This window comes from Macrobrachium nipponense, chromosome 32, assembly GCF_015104395.2.
Source record: "Macrobrachium nipponense isolate FS-2020 chromosome 32, ASM1510439v2, whole genome shotgun sequence".
NCBI lineage: Eukaryota > Metazoa > Arthropoda > Malacostraca > Decapoda > Palaemonidae > Macrobrachium > Macrobrachium nipponense.
This window is the reverse complement of record NC_061094.1, coordinates 63240291-63262539: the sequence shown is the minus strand read 5'-3', so window position 1 is coordinate 63262539 and position 22249 is coordinate 63240291. Positions and strand designations below refer to the sequence as shown.

Below are 22249 nucleotides of genomic sequence, written 5' to 3'. Positions count from 1 at the left end.
GTGAGTTAGATAGAAGGGGTGTTCGGCATTATATTTCATGGAGGTTAGGTATATAAACAATAAAAGGGGTTTTTGCTGTTAGACATTATGGGTTCTCTTTTGATAATGTGTTTGTCAGATATGGGATTATTTGTGAGGATTCAGTGGGTAAAGATTATATTTTGTTTAGTGAGGAATTTTTAATATTTGACTAGGAGATTGAGTATATTAAATTAATGACGGATTTGTGGGGTAAAGCAAGACTTTAGTTATTTCATGATCACGTTGACCTTTTTTGTTACGACCTGTGTAGGCCGTAGTTCAGGTTCTTTAGATTTTAATTTTTTAAAGGAGTCGTAGGGCAGTATATTATTTATGTAACTCGGTGAATTGAGGGAAGACAGAACAAAAACACTGGAAAAAAGGAAAAAATCTAACAACATTTATTACACTTCACTTAAATAAATTCAACCTGGTATCAGGAGTAACCTAAAGCTACGAAGATGAACTCCAACAGACTACAAAATAACTTGGAGGACTAATATACCGAGTCCTCTAAATACCCAAGGTTGACCTACAGCTAATAATCTAAACCCTAACATAGAAAAACTAAACGGATCAAAAGAATGGCTCATATATTAAGCCGGGCCCATAAAAATCAACAAACCATTATCCTATTACTAAATAGATAGGCAGAAGGAAGTCAGGAGAAATGAAAAGGCAGAAAACCTTAAAATTACCTGCCTACACACAAATGTTAAAGACTAAACCCAATAACAAAATAATAAAACGTAACACATTGCTGCCTACAAATGCGCCTAACACATTAAACCACATGCATGAATAATTAACTAAACGCCTTCATAAAAGAATTATGTTGAGGGTCATAATTTATAGATACATATATATATATCTCCACACTGCACTAACTATCCGTGAGATAACTTGTATCAATACTTATCCATATATGGATTAGACACAGATAAGGGGTTGAACGTTCATCAGCATCAGAGGGAGTATCATTAACACCAGGTAAACGGACTGAGCATATCCATAACGATAATGAAAAGATCGTAACTTTACCTGGGTAATGACTCCCTACGTTCCTCCTAACGGACCCTTGGTCCCCAGACGAGCAGCTTAGCAGATGTGATGACGCTCTTTGATCACGGCTATAGTACCTCCAACAGTGCCGGGACGGAACGACAGCACCGTCTTCCCGCGGGATCCTCAGGCGGGGAAAATGACGCAAAGCGAAGGTCGCAAGTGACACATACACTTGCAGGACGTAACAAGCGAGGTGGCTATCGCAGGTGATAATACCCCTGCATACGTGGGCCGTGATCCAAAGAAGTGTACAATTTACCGCAGGTGGCTCAAAGACACCAGCGAAACAATCCTCCAAAGGTACAATTACTTATGGAGAAAAGAAAAGGCGTCCATCAACGGCTGCTAAATTAGGATCTACGTCTGAGATCAAGGTAGGGTCCGAACTCCTCGTCCCAGGCTGCAGCAATCTCGTTCACGGTTCTCACTCAAACCCAAACACTCGAAGAGAAAAAAAATAAACAAGAGTTAATGGCCATTCACTAATTAACGAAGGCGGAGGGGCGCAGGTTATCGCAGCACACTTATGAAAAGGGCAGTTAGCAATTACTCCTGCCGAAGGCCGAATTTATTTATATAATGAAATAACTTAATTTAACATGACACCTTCCTCCCCCAAGAAAAATAATTTTCATTCACTAAATGCAAAATTTTTTTTTTTATAAGCCACATGGCTGGACAAAACATCAGAAAATGCAGGGCCACAAAAAGAAAAAAAAATTAAGGGTACATTCTAATGCTACTGTAAACCACTGATAAGATAAAATATCTTAAACCAAAGCAAAACAAAAAAATAACGAGTCTTAAACCTAGTATCTACAGTAATAAACCAATGACAAGGTAAAAACATCTTAAACCTAAACAAAAGGACAAGAACATAGCAAGTTATAAATACATCACCAAACATTTGGAGAGAAATTCAATCCTATACCTGTCAACAATAAATTTTAGTAGGCATACAAAGAGGGGAAAAAAAACTAGAATTATCCACACCAACCCAGGTCCTGGCCAACAATTTACAAGAGCACAAACCTTTTACCCGAACTAAATATAACATACCTCGAGACATGGATGTAACCTCAACACATGCAACCAGGAATACGGAGAGGGCCCTAAGAAACAGAGGGAGAGGCCAAAACTTAGATACGTGAGAGAGCATCCGGGATGCAGTTATCCACCCCTTTAAGTGTATTATAATTAAATTGAACTCTTGTAGCTGAAGGGCCCAACGAAGAATCCTCTGGTTTGATCCCTTCATACGTTCAATGAATACCAACGGATTGTGGTCGGTCCAAATTTCTATGGGGAACGAAAAGTTGGTTACATATGGTTTAAAATGTACCAATGTCCGCACCAATGCCAGAGCCTCCTTCTCAATGGTGGAGTACTTTCTTTCCGCCTCCAGTAACTTACGGCTGTAGTAAGATACGGGGCGTACTTCACCATCATCACTCCTTTGAAAAAGGACTCCCCCAATTCCTACGTCACTGGCATCAACGGCTATGATGAATGGTTTCTGAAAATTGGGAGAAACCAATATTGGATTAGACACGAGTAACATCTTAAGTTTTAAAAATGCTTCTTCGCATCGAGAAGACCAAATAAATTTCTGCCCTTTTTTCAATAAATTAGTTAGAGGCTGTGCAAGGTCAGAGAAGTTTCGGACAAACCTACGGTAATATCCCAACATACCTAGCACTTTACGAACCTCTCTGACATTACACGGTCTCTTCAAAGCAACTATGGCCTCGAGATTGGCTTGCTTAGGAGCCACTTTACCCAAGCCAATCTCGTGACCCAAATAACTAACTTTAGCTTTCCCAAAGTCACATTTACCAAGATTCACAACAAGACCGGCGGCCCTAAGTGCCTCAAAAACTTTTCTTAATCTTACCAGGTGGGTCCGCCAGTCATTGCTGTGTACCACCAAGTCATCTATATAGATTTCTGTACCTTCCAGGCACAAATCACCCTGTTCATCAGACGCTGGAAAGTACAGGCAGCGTTCTTCATCCCAAAGGGCATTACTTTGCACTCGTAAAAAGCCCTGAGGGTGTCACAAATGCTGAAATTTCACGGCACGGCCAGATAGGGGAACCTGCCAATACCCCTTTAACAGATCCAATTTTGTAATGAACCTAGCAGGACCTATAGGTCCAGACAATCGTCAATACGGGGAAGAGGAAAGGAATCATTTTAGTAACAGAGTTTACTCTTCTATAGTCAACACACATACGATATTTACCATCAGGCTTCTTCACCAAGACTATAGGAGAACTCCATGGGCTTACTGATGGTTGTATGAGATTGTGCTCCAGCATGTATTTAATTTCATCTTCCACAATGGCACGCTTCTCTGGACTGAGGCGATATGGGCTTTGTTTAACCGGAGAAGCGTCCCCAACATCCACTCGTGCTGGAGCAACCTCGTCCTTCCTGGAGAGTCCTGAAACAAGTCAGAAAATTCCATAATTAAGCTTAATATATCTTGTTTCTGAGGTGCCTCCAGGTGTTCTAACCCTTCTTTTAAAACACCTAAATTTTGTAAGTTATTACCTAGAGCATCTGAAGGCACCTGGTCCAAAACATCTTCCAAGTTTTCCTCCACAGGTGCAACCACACTCATAACTGGCTCAAAAACAATGGCAAGGATCCCCACCGTCTATCAGAAGAGTAAGACTTCAACCTATTTATGTGGAAAATTTTACATTTACGTCGAGTTCCAGGGGCTTCAACTTCATAATTGACCTCAGACAACTTTCTCAATACCTTCCAGGGGCCCTTGTACCTGGGTTCAAGGAAGTTGTCTGGGTCTGTACTTAAAACTAATACTAAGTCACCTGACTCAAATGATCGTACCTTAGACTTCTGGTCAAATTTGGTTTTCATCGTAGCTTGGGAAGCAGACAAATTATCTTTGGCATACTTCCAAGCTACGGCTAACTTGGACTTAAGTTCACTAACAACTTCTCCCACCGTACGCTCTCCTCTCTGTTTTGCTTCAAGCAATTCATGGAAGATTTCCAAAGGTCCTCGAACCTTGTGCCCAAATATTAATTCAAAGGGAGCAACGCCGGTAGAAGAATTGGGAAAATTCCTTATGGCAAAGAGAGCAAAGGGAAGCCCCTTATCCCAATCCTCTCCTTGCTCATAACAATATTTTTTTAATATATACTTAAGGGTCTGGTGAAATCTTTCCACCACCCCCTGACTCTCAGGATGGTAGGGTACACTGGTATGTGCTGAATGGCCAGTTCAGCACACTTACTCTTAAATAACCCTACTTGTAAAATTCGAGCCGCAATCTGACTGAATTTTACAAGGCAGTCCATATCTAGAGAAAAATTCCACTAATTTGTCAAAGACAGCTTTTGAGGTTACTTTCCTCATTGGAAAGGCCTCAGGAAAACGTGATGCTCTATCCATATGGTCAGGAGATGCGTAAACCCTGAACTTCGTCCTAGGCAGAGGTCCTACCACATCAATTACCCAATTCTGCAAAGGGTTCTCCAATTGCAGGAATTGGGTTAAGAGGGGCCTTGGGAATAGGTTGATTGGGCTTACCCATCACCTGACACACTTCACAAGTTCTTACAAATTTCTTCACCGAAGACTTCATTCCTGGCCACCAAAAACATTTACTTAACCTACAAAAAGTTTTACTTAAGCCTAAGTGGCCAGAAAAGGAGTCCTCATGTGCAAGGCTTAACACAGCCTCCCTAAACTTGGTAGGTACGACTATTTGTTCAAAACAAGAAGTCACATTTAGTTGATGAGTTGGGGGACGACTGACCCTATACAACAATCCTTTCAAAACAGCAAACCTAGGCCTGGTCAAATCGTCCGTATACCTAACTCGAATGAAAATTCATATTTTTGGGCCGGGTGTACAAAAGAGAGGCGGTCACAATCAGGTTTCAATAATTTAAATATTCCAAAACTAGAACTACTACTACTACTACCTTCTACTAGCCCGGGCTTCTCTACCTCTACTGCTAAAACTACTTAAATTTAGGTCACATCATTATCAGCTTCCCGCCTGCACGCTTAGCAGAGGCTCGAGTAGTTATTGCCACAGGGCAAGCCGAGACCGAAACAATAGGAAATAATTCCTGCCCCTCTGCACTCAACATATCATCCAAGGATTCCGTCTATTCCTGGTATCGGCAGCTATCAACTACCGCCAGCTCGGTAACCTTGTGATACCCTGGGAAGGACAGCTCCACCCTTACTAAAGGAGCAGAAACCACCGTATCGGGAAATCCTCCCAGGACCACATATTCTCCAGTATAAGGAACTAAGTTAGACAAGGACCCTGCCAACACCAAAGATCTAGCGGACCGTGTCCCTCAAGAATTTACATTAAGTGTAAGGTCTCAGATTTCATTTTCCCTGGGTAGACATATTTGTTAAATGGTCATAAATTACCAGTGGAATCCAACAATACAGGTTTTACTTTACCTACATCTGGTTCATTACTAACCTGGGGATCAACAGTTTTGCCATTCTTACTCTCTGAAATAGAATTGTTTGAAATTAATGAGATTGGCGTAGGCCGATTAGCATTATTTTTGATTCTTTTGGAGGTAACGGCTCTGGCTCTACATTCAACTTGTCGATGCCTGGCTTATTACACCAAAAGCAATTACCTCTAACTTGATTGGTTTTACCAGAATTGCCACGGTTAGAAAAAACCAGAGTGTGCCCACCACTCGAGTCCTTTCTGAGGCCACTACCAACATGATTGCTCATGCTACTATTTGGAGTACTAGACTGATTTTTTAAAGGGGTTATTTGACTTAGAAGACAAACTACTATTATTATTAGGGGGTGAGGACGAGAAGTTACCTGACCCAGCCCGATGGGTCAGGGACAAACTCATCAGCTACCTGAGCGCCTTGGATAACGTTAAAATTTTAGTGTCCTCCAGGTGGAACCCTCAATTCTTGTGTTACACACCTTCTTAAAACTCCTCCCAGTACCATCAGGTTTCCCTCAAAGAAGAGAAAGAAGCAACTTGACGACTTTTCAGCCAGTTGTCAAACTGCTCCTCCTTGAGACGAGCGTACTCAACATAAGACATAGAATTGGGCTTGCCAGTGGTTCGGAATCTTGGCGATAGGCCTCAGGGACCAAATCATAGGCCCTGAGAACCAAAGCCTTTACTTTGTCATAATCTCTGGCAAGACCCTCTTCCAATGCATTATACACCCGGAGTGCCTTGCCCCTCAATCTACACTGTATGAGTACCGTCCACCATTTCTGTGGGCCAAGACAACCGGGTGGCAACTCTCTCAAAAGCTTTAAAAAATTCTGGTACGCTCCCCTCATCAAAAATTGGAACTAACTTTAGAGCAGCTGAAATATTAAATTTGTCTGATGATGAGCTATAGGGAGAGCTAAAATGATTAGGGGACCCTTGCACCTTGGCCAACTCAAGCTTAAGCTTGACCAACTCAATCTCATGTTTCCGGACCCTCTCGTCCTCCTCAAACTGCAATTTCAATAACTCAATCCTCTTACAAATTATATTGAATTCCTCCTGCCCTTGGGCCAATACAGGAGTGGAAGGTGCTACATGGTTGGGTACAGCCTCTTCAGCTAAAAAGGATTAGTTGATATATTAAACATTTGTAAGAGTCCTGGCCGGAGTAGGAAAATTGGCCGGACCTTGTTACATAACTTTACTTGGCAGGGGGGTCAGCGAACAGGGACAAACCAGGATTTACGCTTACATCATCGACTATGGACCCCTCTTGGTCCGACTCAAGATCAGTGCCACTCTCAAAATCACTGGCTAGGCCTCTAGCTACCTCATTGCCCTCAGCCAAACCTAGGGACACTTTTTCCTTAACCAGTTTTAACAAATTGGCCCGAGTGTCAGAGGACTTATGAGGGATCTCCAACCACCGGGCACACCGTACCAAATAAGCCCTTGTCAAAACTCCTAAATATTTTAAACAGTCAGCCGAACCAAGAATTCTGACGGGTCAAAAGTAAAGTCCTCCATTTTAATGAAAATTATATACTAAGGGGAAGGAAAGCAACTAGACCCAAAAATCAAATATCAACAATAAATACTGTCACACCCCCCCCCTCCAGAGCTGAACTGCTTCCTCAAACACCGAGTACACCTGCGTACGATCCTGTCACGGTCGCCACTTGTTACGACCTGTGTAGGCCGTAGTTCAGGTTCTTTAGATTTTAATTTTTTTAAAGGAGTCGTAGGCAGTATATATTTATGTAACTCGGTGAATTGAGGGAAGACAGAACAAAAACACTGGAAAAATCTAACAACATTTATTACACTTCACTTAAATAAATTCAACCTGGTATCAGGAGTAACCTAAAGCTACGAAGATGAACTCCAACAGACTACAAAATAACTTGGAGGACTAATATACCGAGTCCTCTAAATACCCAAGGTTGACCTACAGCTAATAATCTAAACCCTAACATAGAAAAACTAAACGGATCAAAAGAATGGCTCACTATATTAAGCCGGGCCCATAAAAATCAACAAACCATTATCCTATTACTAAATAGATAGGCAGAAGGAAGTCAGGAGAAATGAAAAGGCAGAAAACCTTAAAATTACCTGCCTACACACAAATGTTAAAGACTAAACCCAATAACAAAATAATAAAACGTAACACATTGCTGCATACAAATGCGCCTAACACATTAAACCACATGCATGAATAATTAACTACACGTTCATAAAAGAATTATGTTGAGGGTCATAATTTATAGATACATATATATATATCTCCACACTGCACTAACTATCCGTGAGATAACTTGTATCAATACTTATCCATATATGGATTAGACAACAGAGAGGGGTTGAACGTTCATCAGCATCAGAGGGAGTATCATTAACACCAGGTAAACGGACTGAGCATATCCATAACGATAATGAAAAGATCGTAACTTTACCTGGGTAATGACTCCCTACGTTCCTCCTAACGGACCCTTGGTCCCCAGACGAGCAGCTTAGCAGATGTGATGACGCTCTTTGATCACGGCTATAGTACCTCCAACAGTGCCGGGACGGAACGACAGCACCGTCTTCCCGCGGGATCCTCAGGCGGGGAAAATGACGCAAAGCGAAGGTCGCAAGTGACACATACACTTGCAGGACGTAACAAGCGAGGTGGCTATCGCAGGTGATAATACCCCTGCATACGTGGGCCCCGTGATCCAAAGAAGTGTACAATTTACCGCAGGTGGCTCAAAGACACCAGCGAAACAATCCTCCAAAGGTACAATTACTTATGGAGAAAAAGAAAAGGCGTCCATCAACGGCTGCTAAATTAGGATCTACGTCTGAGATCAAGGTAGGGTCCGAACTCCTCGTCCCAGGCTGCAGCAATCTCGTTCACGGTTCTCACTCAAACCCAAACACTCGAAGAGAAAAAAAATAAACAAGAGTTAATGGCCATTCACTAATTAACGAAGGCGGAGGGGCGCAGGTTATCGCAGCACACTTATGAAAAGGGCAGTTAGCAATTACTCCTGCCGAAGGCCGAATTTATTTGAAATAATGAAATAACTTAATTTAACATGACACCTTCCTCCCCCAGAAAAATTAATTTTCATTCACTAAATGCAAAATTTTTTTTTTTTTATAAGCCACATGGCTGGACAAAACATCAGAAAATGCAGGGCCACAAAAAGAAAAAAAAATTAAGGGGTACATTCTAATGCTACTGTAACCACTGATAAGATAAAATATCTTAAACCAAAGCAAAACAAAAAAATAACGAGTCTTAACCTAGTATCTACAGTAATAAACCAATGACAAGGTAAAAACATCTTAAACCTAAACAAAGGACAAGAACATAGCAAGTTATAAATACATCACCAAACATTTGGAGAGAAATTCAATCCTATACCTGTCAACAATAAATTTTAGTAAGCATACAAAGAGGGGAAAAAAAACTAGAATTATCCACAACCCAGGTCCTGGAACAATTTACAAGAGCACAAACCTTTTACCCGAACTAAATATATACATACCTCGAGACATGGATGTAACCTCAACACATGCAACCAGGAATACGGAGAGGGCCCTAAGAAACAGAGGGAGAGGCCCAAAACTTAGATACGTGAGAGAGCATCCGGGATGCAGTTATCCACCCCTTTAATGTGTATTATAATTAAATTGAACTCTTGTAGCTGAAGGGCCCAACGAAGAATCCTCTGGTTTGATCCCTTCATACGTTCAATGAATACCAACGGATTGTGGTCGGTCCAAATTTCTATGGGGAACGAAAAGTTGGTTACATATGGTTTAAAATGTACCAATGTCCGCACCAATGCCAGAGCCTCCTTCTCAATGGTGGAGTACTTTCTTTCCGCCTCCAGTAACTTACGGCTGTAGTAAGATACGGGGCGTACTTCACCATCATCACTCCTTTGAAAGAGGACTCCCCCAATTCCTACGTCACTGGCATCAACGGCTATGATGAATGGTTTCTGAAAATTGGGAGAAACCAATATTGGATTAGACACGAGTAACATCTTAAGTTTTTAAAAATGCTTCTTCGCATCGAGAAGACCAAATAAATTTCTGCCCTTTTTTCAATAAATTAGTTAGAGGCTGTGCAAGGTCAGAGAAGTTTCGGACAAACCTACGGTAATATCCCAACATACCTAGCACTTTACGAACCTCTCTGACATTACACGGTCTCTTCAAAGCAACTATGCCTCGAGATTGGCTTGCTTAGGAGCCACTTTACCCAAGCCAATCTCGTGACCCAAATAACTAACTTTAGCTTTCCCAAGTCACATTTACCAAGATTCACAACAAGACCGGCGGCCCTAAGTGCCTCAAAAACTTTCTTAATCTTACCAGGTGGGTCCGCCAGTCATTGCTGTGTACCACCAAGTCATCTATATAGATTTCTGTACCTTCCAGGCCACAAATCACCCTGTTCATCAGACGCTGGAAAGTACAGGCAGCGTTCTTCATCCCAAAGGGCATTACTTTGCACTCGTAAAGCCCTGAGGGTGTCACAAATGCTGAAATTTCACGGGCACGGCCAGATAGGGGAACCTGCCAATACCCCTTTAACAGATCCAATTTTGTAATGAACCTAGCAGGACCTATCAGGTCCAGACAATCGTCAATACGGGGAAGAGGAAAGGAATCATTTTTAGTAACAGAGTTTACTCTCCTATAGTCAACACACATACGATATTTACCATCAGGCTTCTTCACCAAGACTATAGGAGAACTCCATGGGCTACTGATGGTTGTATGAGATGTGCTCCAGCATGTATTTAATTTCATCTGTCCACAATGGCACGCTTCTCTGGACTGAGGCGATATGGGCTTTGTTTAACCGGAGAAGCGTCCCCAACATCCACATCGTGCTGGAGCAACCTCGTCCTTCCTGGAGAGTCCTGAAACAAGTCAGAAAATTCCATAATTAAGCTTAATATATCTTGTTTCTGAGGTGCCTCCAGGTGTTCTAACCCTTCTTTTAAAACACCTAAATTTTGTAAGTTATTACCTAGAGCATCTGAAGGCACCTGGTCCAAAACATCTTCCAAGTTTTCCTCCACAGGTGCAACCACACTCATAACTGGGCTCAAAAACAATGGCCAAAGGATCCCGTCTATCAGAAGAGTAAGACTTCAACCTATTTATGTGGAAAATTTTTACATTTACGTCGAGTTCCAGGGGCTTCAACTTCATAATTGACCTCACAAACTTTCTCAATACCTTCCAGGGGCCCTTGTACCTGGGTTCAAGGAAGTTGTCTGGGTCTGTACTTAAAACTAATACTAAGTCACCTGACTCAAAATGATCGTACCTTAGACGTTCACTGGTCAAATTTGGTTTTTCATCGTAGCTTGGGAAGCAGACAAATTATCTTTGGCATACTTCCAAGCTACGGCTAACTTTGGAACTTAAGTTCACTAACAACTTCTCCCACCGTACGCTCTCCTCTCTGTTTTGCTTCAAGCAATTCATGGAAGATTTCCAAAGGTCCTCGAACCTTGTGCCCAAATATTAATTCAAAGGGAGCAACGCCGGTAGAAGAATTGGGAAAATTCCTTATGGCAAAGAGAGCAAAGGGAAGCCCCTTATCCCAATCCTCTCCTTGCTCATAACAATATTTTTTTAATATATACTTAAGGGTCTGGTGAAATCTTTCCACCACCCCCTGACTCTCAGGATGGGTAGGGTAACACTGTAATGTGCTGAATGGCCAGTTCAGCACACTTACTCTTAAATACCCTACTTGTAAAATTCGAGCCGCAATCTGACTGAATTTACAAGGCAGTCCATATCTAGAGAAAAATTCCACTAATTTGTCAAAGACAGCTTTTGAGGTTACTTTCCTCATTGGAAAGGCCTCAGGAAAACGTGATGCTCTATCCATTATGGTCAGGAGATGCGTAAACCCTGACTTCGTCCTAGGCAGAGGTCCTACCACATCAATTACCAATTCTGCAAAGGGTTCTCCAATTGCAGGAATTGGGTTAAGAGGGGCCTTGGGAATAGGTTGATTGGGCTTACCCATCACCTGACACACTTCACAAGTTCTTACAAATTTCTTCTTCACCGAAGACTTCATTCCTGGCCACCAAAAACATTTACTTAACCTACAAAAAGTTTTTACTTAAGCCTAAGTGGCCAGAAAAGGAGTCCTCATGTGCAAGGCTTAACACAGCCTCCCTAAACTTGGTAGGTACGACTATTTGTTTCAAACAAGAAGTCACATTTAGTTGATGAGTTGGGGGACGACTGACCCTATACAACAATCCTTTCAAAACAGCAAACCTAGGCCTGGTCAAATCGTCCGTATTACCTAACTCGAATGAAAATTCATATTTTGGGCCTGTACAAAAGAGAGGCGGTCACAATCAGGTTTTCAATAATTTAAATATTCCAAAACTAGAATACTACTACTACTACTACCTTCTACTAGCCCGCTTCTCTACCTCTACTGCTAAACTACTTAAATTTAGGTCATCATCATTATCAGCTTCCGCTGCACGCTTAGCAGAGGCTCGAGTAGTTATTGCCACAGGGCAAGCCGAGACCGAAACAATAGGAAATAATTCCTGCCCCTCTGCACTCAACATATCATTCCCAAGGATTCCGTCTATTCCTGGTATCGGCAGGCTATCAACTACCGCCAGCTCGGTAACCTTGTGATACCCTGGGAAGGACAGCTCCACCCTTACTAAAGGAGCAGAAACCACCGTTATCGGGAAATCCTCCCAGGACCACATATTCTCCAGTATAAGGAACAATAGTTACATGACAAGGACCCTCGCCAACACCAAAGATCTAAGCGGACCCCGTGTCCCTCAAGAATTTAACATTAAGTAGAGGTCTCAGATTTCAATTTCCTGGGTAGACATATTTGTTAAATGGTCTATAAATTACCAGTGGAATCCAACAATACAGGTTTTACTTTACCTACATCTGGTTCATTACTAACCTGGGGATCAACAGTTTTGCCATTCTTACTCTCTGAAATAGAATTGTTTGAAATTAATGAGATTGGCGTAGGCCGATTAGCATTATTTTGATTCTTTTGGAGGTAACGGCTCCTGGCTCTACATTCAACTTGTCGATGCCCTGGCTTATTACACCAAAAGCAATTACCTCTAACCTGATTGGTTTTACCAGAATTGCCACGGTTAGAAAAAACCAGAGTGTGCCCACCACTCGAGTCTTCTGAGCCACTACCAACATGATTGCTCATGCTACTATTTGGAGTACTAGACTGATTTTTAAAGGGGTTATTTGACTTAGAAGACAAACTACTATTATTATTAGGGGATGAGGACGAGAAGTTACCTGACCCAGCCCGATGGGGTTCAGGGACAAAACTCATCAGCTACCTGAGCCGCCTTGGATAACGTTAAAATTTTAGTGTCCTCCAGGTGACCCTCATTCTTTGTTACACACTTCTTAAACTCCTCCAGTACATCAGTTCCCTCAAAGAAGAGAAAGAAAGCAACTTGAAGACTTTTCAGCCAGTTTGTCAAAACTGCTCCTCCTTGAGACGGACGTACTCAACATAAGACATAGAATTGGGCTTGCCAGTGGTTCGGAATCTCTGGCGATAGGCCTCAGGGACCAAAATCATAGGCCCTGAGAACCAAAGCCTTTACTTTGTCATAATCTCTGGCAAGACCCTCTTCCAATGCATTATACACCGGAGTGCCTTGCCCCTCAATCTACACTGTATGAGTACCGTCCACATTTCTGTGGGCCAAGACAACCGGGTCGCAACTCTCTCAAAAGCTTTAAAAAATTCTGGTACGCTCCCCTCATCAAAAATTGGAACTAACTTTAGAGCAGCTGAAATATTAAATTTGTCTGATGATGAGCTATAGGGAGAGCTAAAATGATTAGGGGACCCTTGCACCTTGGCCAACTCAAGCTTAAGCTTGACCAACTCAATCTCATGTTTCCGGACCCTCTCGTCCTCCTCAAACTGCAATTTCAATAACTCAATCCTCTTACAAATTATATTGAATTCCTCCTGCCCTTGGCCAATAACAGGAGTGGAAGGTGCTACATGGTTGGGTACAGCCTCTTCAGCTAAAAAGGATTAGTTGATATATTAACATTTGTAAGAGTCCTGGCCGGAGTAGGAAAATTGGCCGGACCTTGATACATAACGTTTACTGCAGGGGGATCAGCGAACAGGGACAAACCAGGATTTACGCTTACATCATCGACTATGGACCCCTCTTGGTCCGACTCAAGATCAGTGCCACTCTCAAAATCACCGGCTAGGCCTCTAGCTACCTCATTGCCCTCAGCCAAACCTAGGGACACTTTTTCCTTAACCAGTTTTTAACCAAATTGCCCGAGTGTCAGAGGACTTATGAGGGATCTCCAACCACCGGGCACACCGTACCAAATAAGCCCTTGTCAAAACTCCTAAATATTTTAAACAGTCAGCCGAAACCAAAGAATTCTGACGGGTCAAAAGTAAAGTCCTCCATTTTAATGAAAATTATATACTAAGGGGAAGGAAAGCAACTAGACCCAAAAATCAAATATCAACAATAAATACTGTCACACTCCAGAGCTGAACTGCTTCCTCAAACACCGAGTACACCTGCGTACGATCCTGTCACGGTCGCCACTTGTTACGACCTGTGTAGCTGTAGTTCAGGTTCTTTAGATTTTAATTTTTTAAAGGAGTCGTAGGCAGTATATTATTTATGTAACTCGGTGAATTGAGGGAAGACAGAACAAAACACGGAAAATCTAACAACATTTATTACACTTCACTTAAATAAATTCAACCTGGTATCAGGAGTAACCTAAAGCTACGAAGATGAACTCCAACAGACTACAAATAACTTGGAGGACTAATATACCGAGTCCTCTAAATACCCAAGGTTGACCTACAGCTAATAATCTAAACCCTAACATAGAAAAACTAAACGGATCAAAAGAATGGCTCATATATTAAGCCGGGCCCATAAAATCAACAAACCATTATCCTATTACTAAATAGATAGGCAGAAGGAAGTCAGGAGAAAGAAAAGGCAGAAAACCTTAAAATTACCTGCCTACACACAAATGTTAAAGACTAACCCAATAACATAATAAAACGTAAACACATTGCTGCATACAAATGCGCCTAACACATTAAACCACATGCATGAATAATTAACTACACGTTCATAAAAGAATTATGTTGAGGGTCATAATTTATAGATACATATATATATATCTCCACACTGCACTAACTATCCGTGAGATAACTTGTATCAATACTTATCCATATATGGATTAGACAACAGAGAGGGGGTTGAACGTTCATCAGCATCAGAGGGAGTATCATTAACACCAGGTAAACGGACTGAGCATATCCATAACGATAATGAAAAGATCGTAACTTTACCTGGGTAATGACTCCCTACGTTCCTCCTAACGGACCCTTGGTCCCCAGACGAGCAGCTTAGCATGATGTGATGACGCTTTCTTTGATCACGGCTATAGTACCTCCAACAGTGCCGGGACGGAACGACAGCACCGTCTTCCCGCGGGATCCTCAGGCGGGGAAAAAAAATGACGCAAAGCGAAGGTCGCAAGTGACAAAACACTTGCAGGACGTAAACAAGCGAGGTGGCTATCGCAGGTGATAATACCCCTGCATACGTGGGGGCCGTGATCCAAAGAAGTGTACAATTTACCGCAGGTGGCTCAAAGACACCAGCGAAACAATCCTCCAAAGGTACAATTACTTATGGAGAAAAGAAAAGGCGTCCATCAACGGCTGCTAAATTAGGATCTACGTCTGAGATCAAGGTAGGGTCCGAACTCCTCGTCCCAGGCTGCAGCAATCTCGTTCACGGTTCTCACTCAAACCAAACACTCGAGAGAAAAAAAAAATAACAAGAGTTAATGGCCATTCACTAATTAACGAAGGCGAGGGGCGCAGGTTTATCGCAGCACTTATGAAAAGGGCAGTTAGCAATTACTCCTGCCGAAGGCCGAATTTATTTATAAATAATGAAGGAAATAACTTAATTTAACATGACACCTTCCTCCCCCAAGAAAAATAATTTTCATTCACTAAATGCAAAATTTTTTTTTTTTTATAAGCCACATGGCTGGACAAAACATCAGAAAATGCAGGGCCACAAAAAGAAAAAAAAATTAAGGGTACATTCTAATGCTACTGTAAACCACTGATAAGATAAAATATCTTAAACCAAAGCAAAACAAAAAAATAACGAGTCTTAAACCTAGTATCTACAGTAATAAACCAATGACAAGGTAAAAACATCTTAAACCTAAACAAAAGGACAAGAACATAGCAAGTTATAAATACATCACCAAACATTTGGAGAGAAATTCAATCCTATACCTGTCAACAATAAATTTTAGTAAGCATACAAAGAGGGGAAAAAAAACTAGAATTATCCACACCAACCCAGGTCCTGGAACAATTTACAAGAGCACAAACCTTTTACCCGAACTAAATATATACATACCTCGAGACATGGATGTAACCTCAACACATGCAACCAGGAATACGGAGAGGGCCCTAAGAAACAGAGGGAGAGGCCCAAAACTTAGATACGTGAGAGAGCATCCGGGATGCAGTTATCCACCCCTTTAATGTGTATTATAATTAAATTGAACTCTTGTAGCTGAAGGGCCCAACGAAGAATCCTCTGGTTTGATCCCTTCATACGTTCAATGAATACCAACGGATTGTGGTCGGTCCAAATTTCTATGGGGAACGAAAAGTTGGTTACATATGGTTTAAAATGTACCAATGTCCGCACCAATGCCAGAGCCTCCTTCTCAATGGTGGAGTACTTTCTTTCCGCCTCCAGTAACTTACGGCTGTAGTAAGATACGGGGCGCGTACTTCACCATCAATCACTCCTTTGAAAAAGGACTCCCCCAATTCCTACGTCACTGGCATCAACGGCTATGATGAATGGTTTCTGAAAATTGGGAGAAACCAATATTGGATTAGACACGAGTAACATCTTAAGTTTTAAAAATGCTTCTTCGCATCGAGAAGACCAAATAAATTTCTGCCCTTTTTTCAATAAATTAGTTAGAGGCTGTGCAAGGTCAGAGAAGTTTCGGACAAACCTACGGTAATATCCCAACATACCTAGCACTTTACGAACCTCTCTGACATTACACGGTCTCTTCAAAGCAACTATGGCCTCGAGATTGGCTTGCTTAGGAGCCACTTTACCCAAGCCAATCTCGTGACCCAAATAACTAACTTTAGCTTTCCCAAAGTCACATTTACCAAGATTCACAACAAGACCGGCGGCCCTAAGTGCCTCAAAAACTTTTCTTAATCTTACCAGGTGGGTCGCCAGTCATTGCTGTACCACCAAGTCATCTATATAGATTTCTGTACCTTCCAGGCCACAAATCACCCTGTTCATCAGACGCTGAAAGTACAGCAGCGTTCTTCATCCCAAAGGGCATTACTTTGCACTCGTAAAGCCCTGAGGGTGTCACAAATGCTGAAATTTCACGGGCACGGCCAGATAGGGGAACCTGCCAATACCCCTTTAACAGATCCAATTTTGTAATGAACCTAGCAGGACCTATCAGGTCCAGACAATCGTCAATACGGGGAAGAGGAAAGGAATCATTTTTAGTAACAGAGTTACTCTTCTATAGTCAACACACATACGATATTTACCATCAGGCTTCTTCACCAAGACTATAGGAGAACTCCATGGGCTTACTGATGGTTTGTATGAGATTGTGCTCCAGCATGTATTAATTTCATCTTCCACAATGGCACGCTTCTCTGGACTGAGGCGATATGGGCTTTGTTTAACCGGAGAAGCGTCCCCAACATCCACATCGTGCTGGAGCAACCTCGTCCTTCCTGGAGAGTCCTGAAACAAGTCAGAAAATTCCATAATTAAGCTTAATATATCTTGTTTCTGAGGTGCCTCCAGGTGTTCTAACCCTTCTTTTAAAACACCTAAATTTTGTAAGTTATTACCTAGAGCATCTGAAGGCACCTGGTCCAAAAACATCTTCCAAGTTTTCCTCCACAGGTGCAACCACACTCATAACTGGCTTCAAAAAAATGGCCAAAGGATCCCGTCTATCAGAAGAGTAAGACTTCAAACCTATTTATGTGGAAAATTTTCACATTTACGTCGAGTTCCAGGGGCTTCAACTTCATAATTGACCTCAGACAACTTTCTCAATACCTTCCAGGGGCCCTTGTACCTGGGTTCAAGGAAGTTGTCTGGGTCTGTACTTAAAACTAATACTAAGTCACCTGACTCAAATGATCGTACCTTAGACTTCTGGTCAAATTTGTTTTCATCGTAGCTTGAAGCAGACAAATTATCTTTGGCATACTTCCAAGCTACGGCTAACTTTGGACTTAAGTTTCACTAACAACTTCTCCCACCGTCGCTCTCCTCTCGGTTTTTGCTTCAGCAATCATGGAAGATTTCCAAAGGTCCTCGAACCTTGTGCCCAAATATTAATTCAAAGGGAGCAACGCCGGTAGAAGAATTGGGAAAATTCCTTATGGCAAAGAGAGCAAAGGGAAGCCCCTTATCCCAATCCTCTCCTTGCTCATAACAATATTTTTAATATATACTTAAGGGGTCTGGTGAAATCTTTCCACCACCCCCTGACTCTCAGGATGGTAGGGTACACTGGTAATGTGCTGAATGGCCAGTTCAGCACACTTACTCTTAAATACCCTACTTGTAAAATTCGAGCCGCAATCTGACTGAATTTTACAAGGCAGTCCATATCTAGAGAAAAATTCCACTAATTTGTCAAAGACAGCTTTTGAGGTTACTTTCCTCATTGGAAAGGCCTCAGGAAAACGTGATGCTCTATCCATTATGGTCAGGAGATGCGTAAACCCTGACTTCGTCCTAGGCAGAGGTCCTACCACATCAATTACCAATTCTGCAAAGGGTTCTCCAATTGCAGGAATTGGGTTAAGAGGGGCCTTGGGAATAGGTTTGATTGGGCTTACCCATCACCTGACACACTTCACAAGTTCTTACAAATTTCTTCACCGAAGACTTCATTCCTGGCCACCAAAAACATTTACTTAACCTACAAAAAGTTTTACTTAAGCCTAAGTGGCCAGAAAAGGAGTCCTCATGTGCAAGGCTTAACACAGCCTCCCTAAACTTGGTAGGTACGACTATTTGTTTCAAACAAGAAGTCACATTTAGTTGATGAGTTGGGGGACGACTGACCCTATACAACAATCCTTTCAAAACAGCAAACCTAGGCCTGGTCAAATCGTCCGTATTACCTAACTCGAATGAAAATTCATCTTTTTGGGCCTGTACAAAAGAGAGGCGGTCACAATCAGGTTTCAATAATTTAAATATTCCAAAACTAGAACTACTACTACTACTACCTTCTACTAGCCCGGGCTTCTCTACCTCTACTGCTAAACTACTTAAATTTAGGTCATCATCATTATCAGCTTCCGCTGCACGCTTAGCAGAGGCTCGAGTAGTTATTGCCACAGGGCAAGCCGAGACCGAAACAATAGGAAATAATTCCTGCCCCTCTGCACTCAACATATCATTCCAACCGGATTCCGTCTATTCCTGGTATCGGCAGGCTATCAACTACCGCCAGCTCGGTAACCTTGTGATACCCTGGGAAGGACAGCTCCACCCTTACTAAAGGAGCAGAAACCACCGTTATTCGGGAAATCCTCCCAGGACCACATATTCTCCAGTATAAGGAACTAAGTTAGACAAGGACCCTGCCAACACCAAAGATCTAGCGGACCCCGTGTCCCTCAAGAATTTAACATTAAGTGTAGAGGTCTCAGATTTCAATTTTCCTGGGTAGACATATTTGTTAAATGGTCATAAATTACCAGTGGAATCCAACAATACAGGTTTTACTTGTTACCTACATCTGGTTCATTACTAACCTGGGGATCAACAGTTTTGCCATTCTTACTCTCTGAAATAGAATTGTTTGAAATTAATGAGATTGGCGTAGGCCGATTAGCATTATTTTGATTTCTTTTGGAGGTAACGGCTCCTGGCTCTACATTCACTTGTCGATGCCCTGGCTTATTACACCAAAAGCAATTACCTCTAACTTGATTGGTTTTACCAGAATTGCCACGGTTAGAAAAAACAAAGAGTGTGCCCACCACTCGAGTCCTTCTGAAGGGCCCCCCCCCCCACTACCAACATGATTGCTCATGCTACTATTTGGAGTACTAGACTGATTTTTAAAGGGGTTATTTGACTTAGAAGACAAACTACTATTATTATTAGGGGTGAGGACGAGAAGTTACCTGACCCAGCCCGATGGGTCAGGACAAACTCATCAGCTACCTGAGCCGCCTTGGATAACGTTAAAATTTTAGTGTCCTCCAGGTGAACCCTCAATTCTTTGTTACACACCTTCTTAAACTCCTCCAGTACCATCAGTTCCCTCAAAGAAGAGAAAGAAGCAACTTGACGACTTTTCAGCCAGTTGTCAAACTGCTCCTCCTTGAGACGAGCGTACTCAACATAAGACATAGAATTGGGCTTGCCAGTGGTTCGGAATCTCTGGCGATAGGCCTCAGGGACCAAATCATAGGCCCTGAGAACCAAAAGCCTTTACTTTGTCATAATCTCTGGCAAGACCCTCTTCCAATGCATTATACACCCGGAGTGCCTTGCCCCTCAATCTACACTGTATGAGTACCGTCCATTTCTGTGGGCCAAGACAACCGGGTGGCAACTCTCTCAAAGCTTTAAAAAATTCTGGTACGCTCCCCTCCCCTCATCAAAAATTGGAACTAACTTTAGAGCAGCTGAAATATTAAATTTGTCTGATGATGAGCTATAGGGAGAGCTAAAATGATTAGGGGACCCTTGCACCTTGGCCAACCTCAAGCTTAAGCTTGACCAACTCAATCTCATGTTTCCGGACCCTCTCGTCCTCCTCAAACTGCAATTCAATAACTCAACTCCTCTTACAAATTATATTGAATTCCTCCTGCCCTTGGGCCAATACAGGAGTGGAGGTGCTACATGGTTGGGTACAGCCTCTTCAGCTAAAAAAGGATTAGTTGATATATTAACATTTGTAAGAGTCCTGGCCGGAGTAGGAAAATTGGCCGGACCTTGATACATAACCTTTACTGCAGGGGGGTCAGCGAACAGGGACAAACCAGGATTTACGCTTACATCATCGACTATGGACCCCTCTTGGTCCGACTCAAGATCAGTGCCACTCTCAAAATCACTGGCTAGGCCTCTAGCTACCTCATTGCCCTCAGCCAAACCTAGGGACATACTTTTTCCTTAACCAGTTTAACAAATTGGCCCGAGTGTCAGAGGACTTATGAGGGATCTCCAACCACCGGGCACACCGTACCAAATAAGCCCTTGTCAAAACTCCTAAATATTTTAAACAGTCAGCCGAACCCAAGAATTCTGACGGGTCAAAGTAAAGTCCTCCATTTTAATGAAAAATTATATACTAAGGGGAAGGAAAGCAACTAGACCCAAAAATCAAATATCAACAATAAATACTGTCTACACCCCTCCAGAGCTGAACTGCTTCCTCAAACACCGAGTACACCTGCGTACGATCCTGTCACGGTCGCCACTTGTTACGACCTGTGTAGGCTGTAGTTCAGGTTCTTTAGATTTTAATTTTTTAAAGGATCGTAGGCAGTATATTATTTATGTAACTCGGTGAATTGAGGGAAGACAGAACAAAAACACTGGAAAAAATCTAACAACATTTATTACACTTCACTTAAATAAATTCAACCTGGTATCAGGAGTAACCTAAAGCTACGAAGATGAACTCCAACAGACTACAAAATAACTTGGAGGACTAATATACCGAGTCCTCTAAATACCCAAGGTTGACCTACAGCTAATAATCTAAACCCTAACATAGAAAAACTAAACGGATCAAAAGAATGGCCTCATATATTAAGCGGGCCCATAAAATCAACAAACCATTTATCCTATTACTAAATAGATAGGCAGAAGGAAGTCAGGAGAAATGAAAAGGCAGAAAAACCTTAAAATTACCTGCCTACACACAAATGTTAAAGACTAAACCCAATAACAAAATAATAAAAGTAACACATTGCTGCATACAAATGCGCCTAACACATTAAACCACATGCATGAATAATTAAACTACACGTTCATAAAAGAATTATGTTGAGGGTCATATATAGATACATATATATATATCTCCACACTGCACTACTATCCGTGAGATAACTTGTATCAATACTTATCCATATATGGATTAGACAACAGAGAGGGGTTGAACGTTCATCAGCATCAGAGGGAGTATCATTAACACCAGGTAAACGGACTGAGCATATCCATAACGATAATGAAAAGATCGTAACTTTACCTGGGTAATGACTCCCTACGTTCCTCCTAACGGACCCTTGGTCCCCAGACGAGCAGCTTAGCAGATGTGATGACGCTCTTTTGATCACGGCTATAGTACCTCCAACATGCCGGGACGGAACGACAGCACCGTCTTCCCGCGGGATCCTCAGGCGGGGAAAATGACGCAAAGCGAAGGTCGCAAGTGACACATACACTTGCAGGACGTAACAAGCGAGGTGGCTATCGCAGGTGATAATACCCCTGCATACGTTGGGCCGTGATCCAAAGAAGTGTACAATTT

The 22249-nt window shown here is 42.1% G+C and overlaps 1 protein-coding gene across 1 annotated transcript; it reads right to left on the bottom strand.

The window, feature by feature from the left end:
• Positions 1-1436: 1436 nt before the first annotated feature.
• On the bottom strand, positions 1437-10075 carry LOC135207448 (uncharacterized). The gene is made up of 6 exons (XM_064239173.1): positions 9944-10075; positions 9465-9567; positions 8026-8319; positions 3378-3532; positions 2146-2602; positions 1437-1513 (listed from the first exon to the last, which is right to left on the bottom strand). Exons 1-6 carry the CDS (start codon positions 10073-10075, stop codon positions 1437-1439), a joined length of 1218 nt encoding a protein of 405 aa, XP_064095243.1.
• Between the last annotated feature and the right edge of the window lie 12174 nt (positions 10076-22249).